This window comes from Dreissena polymorpha, chromosome 2 (assembly GCF_020536995.1).
Source record: "Dreissena polymorpha isolate Duluth1 chromosome 2, UMN_Dpol_1.0, whole genome shotgun sequence".
NCBI lineage: Eukaryota > Metazoa > Mollusca > Bivalvia > Myida > Dreissenidae > Dreissena > Dreissena polymorpha.
In genome coordinates, this window is record NC_068356.1 from 145,800,392 (window position 1) to 145,804,755 (window position 4,364).

The 4,364-nt window shown below is 39.3% G+C and overlaps 1 protein-coding gene across 1 annotated transcript; it reads right to left on the reverse strand.

Moving 5' to 3' along the window:
* Positions 1–457: 457 nt before the first annotated feature.
* LOC127870160 (uncharacterized) lies at positions 458–3,981 on the reverse strand. The gene is made up of 6 exons (XM_052412817.1): positions 3,578–3,981; positions 2,829–2,921; positions 2,360–2,561; positions 2,022–2,223; positions 1,007–1,095; positions 458–629 (listed from the first exon to the last, which is right to left on the reverse strand). The coding sequence occupies exons 1-6, from the start codon at positions 3,822–3,824 to the stop codon at positions 458–460; spliced, it is 1,005 nt and encodes a 334-aa protein (XP_052268777.1). The 5' UTR covers positions 3,825–3,981.
* Between the last annotated feature and the right edge of the window lie 383 nt (positions 3,982–4,364).

Consider the following 4,364-nt stretch of genomic DNA (forward strand, 5'->3'; position numbering starts at 1 on the left):
AATCCCTTACAGATTATGCCACTCTCTTCATAGGAGGTCGATTTTCCTTGCGACTCTTTTTCGTCGCATATCGGGAGAACTCCGTTAGTGATCCTGTATAGAATGTCGGTTTGTTTGTCAAGCAGGCTGTTCTGGAGGCTCATGTCTCATGCTATGCGTTCCACTCCGGAGGTCATTTCGGAGGCCATCTTTTGAAGGTTGCGGAGGATCTGCAATTTCTACGACTCGTGTACGTCAGTCGCATCACCCTGGGACCACTTAGGTTCTACGTTACAGGCGTTTGCTGTTGAAATGGGTGATAGTCGAGCCTGCCTGGCTGGAGTGTGCCTCACCTTCTGGTCTCCGTAGTGGCTGAACTGGATGCCGTAAAAGCTATGGCACTAGCGGCTCCTCCTCAAGAAAAACTAGGTTAAAATCATCATCTTGACTCGAAAATGGTTCGTCTTGGACAGGAGTCCTAGGTGTAGCGGATGTCGGGATAGCAACGCTCACAGCTGGTACTTGTGCAAACGTGGGGCATGCTGCCTTTGGTGTCGGCCTGTAGATATGAGCCGTAACAGAACTGGGAACAACCCAGCCCATAGTGAGTGGAGATGTTGTGCGTGGTCTGCTTGCTATGTTGCTGCTCGCTTCGGGGCGTAACGGAAGGGTGATTTGTGATTGTACCATGGTGGCTGTGACCTGGTTAACCGGTCTGGCAACAGGGGTGTCTCCTCTTGCACGGCGAACCACGCCTAATCGGTATCCTCAATGTACTGTTCCAGGCTAGAGCCAAATATTCTCTCGATATCAGCCTCCGAGACAGTGTAAGGGTTCTTAGACCGGTTCAGGTATCTAATAAGGTCTGTGATTCTCATTGCTTTCGCCTCTTAAACGTGGGGCGCGTTCTACGTTATATTGTCGATCAGATTCCGTTGATTCTGGCAGTGAAAACTGCACAAACTACACGAAAAAGGCGCTTGGTCGAAAGGCACGTGATGCTTGAAAAAATGCGCCATAAGCCTACCTTTTCAGTCCGTCTTCTGGAACCTTGTGCGCATGTACTTCTTCACTTTGTCTTTCAGCGCTGGACACGACTACTCGCGGTGGATTTCTCTTTTAAGTGATATTATGGGCATTTTTCACTGTTGAATTGAGCTCAAAAGAATTAGCAGGTCAAAAGAGTTAGTTAAAATGTGGTAACTAACCAAGTATCTGCAACTCATCTTGCTACCAGTTATATAAAATATATATTATATTCGATATTTTACATGACTCACCCAGTCCAAGCCGAAAAGATCCGTTAAACACAAAAGTGTATTTGTGTCGTATGAACAAATCTGCACTTAAACTAAATAAAGATTCACATCGTAGATCGATTCATTTCTGTCATCAGTTGTCAACACGAAAGTACGGTTTATATTCAAATGCATTATTTTTCTCTTTCCGGGATATTGTTTAGTATGTTGATGCTGCATTAAAGCGGGTATATACGATTTTGTCAAATATTTATGAATTTGTATAAAATGTGTAAAAAATTATATATGGGAAGCGACGTGAGAAAATACACCTTTTGTTAAAAAAAAATCGATTTTAAGTTTTATACTTTTTCGAGCAGTTCAATGATTTCTGATTACAACGGTATGTCTACTTTGTTAATGCGTTCAATATTGATATTGATATGAACGTTTATAAAAAAAACGTTGTTAACGTATTTTCAAAGTGACGTTAAATTCTCCGCGACGTTATTTTAACTGACGTTATTGATAAAAGATTCGCTTATTGGCACATGGACTACAGATTTAATGACTATATCTTATACGTTACAATCCATAACAGGTGATAGCCATTTGTAATCAACACACACACACACACACACACACACACACACACACACACACACACGCACACACACACACTGAGCTGCGAAATGTTCCAAGTCAACCACACTATGAACTGATTTAACCGTATTTTCAATTTAATACTATTTAATACTAAGTCAAAATCGATATTTAGTAGGCTTTTTTATTCGCATTCCGCACAAAAGGTCGCAGTGTCTTCTCGAAGTAGGTCTTCCTTGCTGCACTCAAACCACCCGGCTGAAGAACCCGTGGAATCTCTTGAGATTCAAAGGAAACGTCTTTATTTTTTAGAATGTTAACTTCTGTCTCCTCCGCACCAGTCGCTGTTTTGACAGTGACGACACCTGGTTTGTCTTCCTCAAACCTGAAGTACTGGAATTTTCTGGAATGAGACAAGAATGCGTTAACTATTTTAGATAAATCAAATGTGCAAGTACTGCGTTACGTTTTCTATAAAATTATTATATGTCTTTATGAATCTTAAATCATTGATCTGTTTTGACATGTTAAATAATTACCGTATGCCGATTACGGACTTGAAATGTTGTCCAAGAAACTCCTTCCAAGCGCGCCAGGACCATGGTGGATTAGATACAGCCATGCTACCTACGGAAGACCCTTTTAATATTTCTGCAAGCTGTTCTCTGGTTTCACAATCATGGCGGCGGTACTTCATCTTGATCTGCGCGAAACCCGAGTCGACTAAACACCTAGCATGTCCTGTAAAATGGTACGACTCATTCTAGTTTTATATTTATTTAATACATTAAGGTATTAGTAATACACACTATGTCAGGCAAGTGCAATACTAACACAATTTAACACCACATGGGTTATTGTTGCAATGACCTATCGATTGATTATATCTGTAAAAGTATTTGATCTAAATAAAGAAATGTGATTTGAACATTTATTTTAAACTAATTGCATCAAGGATTTTACTTATATTTGTAAGCAATGGACATACTATTTATGCAAACGATTTACCCGGAATTTGCATTTGGTATTCTATCTTCCTGTGTTTCCCTGTCATGACCCTCCATATTAAATAACCCACGACAAACTTGTTTTTGTTCTGCCCTAGAAAATAAAAATGCTATATCAATTAATTTCTCAACACGGTTTTGTCTTAGATATATGTAGGATGTTCTTTATTTAAATGAATTACATTTAAAGTCTTATCTTAGTCGGTCTTTTTATAAATTAGCGCATGCACTTTAAAAGGATAGATGAGGATATGCGTAGAGTGTCGTCCTAGATTAGCCTGTGAAGTCCACACAGGCTAATCAGGGACGACACTTCCGCCTAAACTTGATTTTTGCTCAAGAGAGACTTTCTTTAAATGTAAAAATATCATAAAAGCGGAAAGTGTCGACCTTGATTAGCCTGCGCGGACTGCATTGGCTAACCTCGGACGACACTTTACGCGCATGCATTAAACGCCATTTAAACTGTGTCTGTCACGTTAATGCTATCAAACAATAGACAGGACGATCCTAAATAGAATGGCCCGCCCGCTTTACTGAGTAAAATGACTTTGGATGGCCGTATAAGGTGTTTTACATCAGACTCATTAAAAGAAAACTGCATTAACTGCATCGGAAAACAAAGTGACTCCATAATCAAGCAAAACGACAAATATACTATTAAAACCGTGTAGTTAATTTTAAATGAATTAATAAATAAGTAAAATCTTCAAACTTCCATAGTGTTACATTATCAAATAAATCACGCACCTGGACAGTTATCTGCATGGATGGAGCATACGTCGTTTTCCGTTTCATAATTTGACATTACCCAGTCTAGCATAGAAATAACTGAATCCGGTCCACGAGCCTGGCTGCCGTCCTGTCCTATGGTTTGGTCCTCATCATCCAGAAAATTGATCTGTTTCCTTTGGCCATCTATCCGTACTCCAAATATATGGACCTTCCGCAAGCTGTAAAAGTACAGCGTATCCATCTGGCGTGCATGGTGGGGCATAGTCACACTTTAACTGAAGTCAAAGGTGAAGTGGACAAAATTTTCTTCCGAACTCTTACGCAGGCATTCGTTGTACACTTCCCTTTCCTGTAATGGTATGAGCAATACCTATTACTGTTAAAATATAGTGTCTTTCAAACTACCTGACTCGATCGAAAAGGACGTAACTCTAGCTTGCAACAAGCTGGGGTTATGTCATTTCCGACCGACACTGAAAATATAGTCTTTTATATACTATTCAATTAAGATTGTTCGCAATTATGACTAGACAAAAACAATTCGCATTCGCTTGCTTCCATAACGTCTTCCTCAAACGAGATTTATGATACGCGCGGTGACTGAGAAATCCAGATTTCCATTGTGAAATTGATTTCTTCAAAACGTTTAAAATAGCGTCATAGACTGCAATTTTAATGAATAGTAAAGAGTAAATTTATTTAGTAAACAAATTGTGTTTAAAGAAGGAGTTGTTCATAATGAGCATTTCGTTCTTTTGTTACAATGTTTTCTATACTATTACAAAACCATGTGTGTTTATTT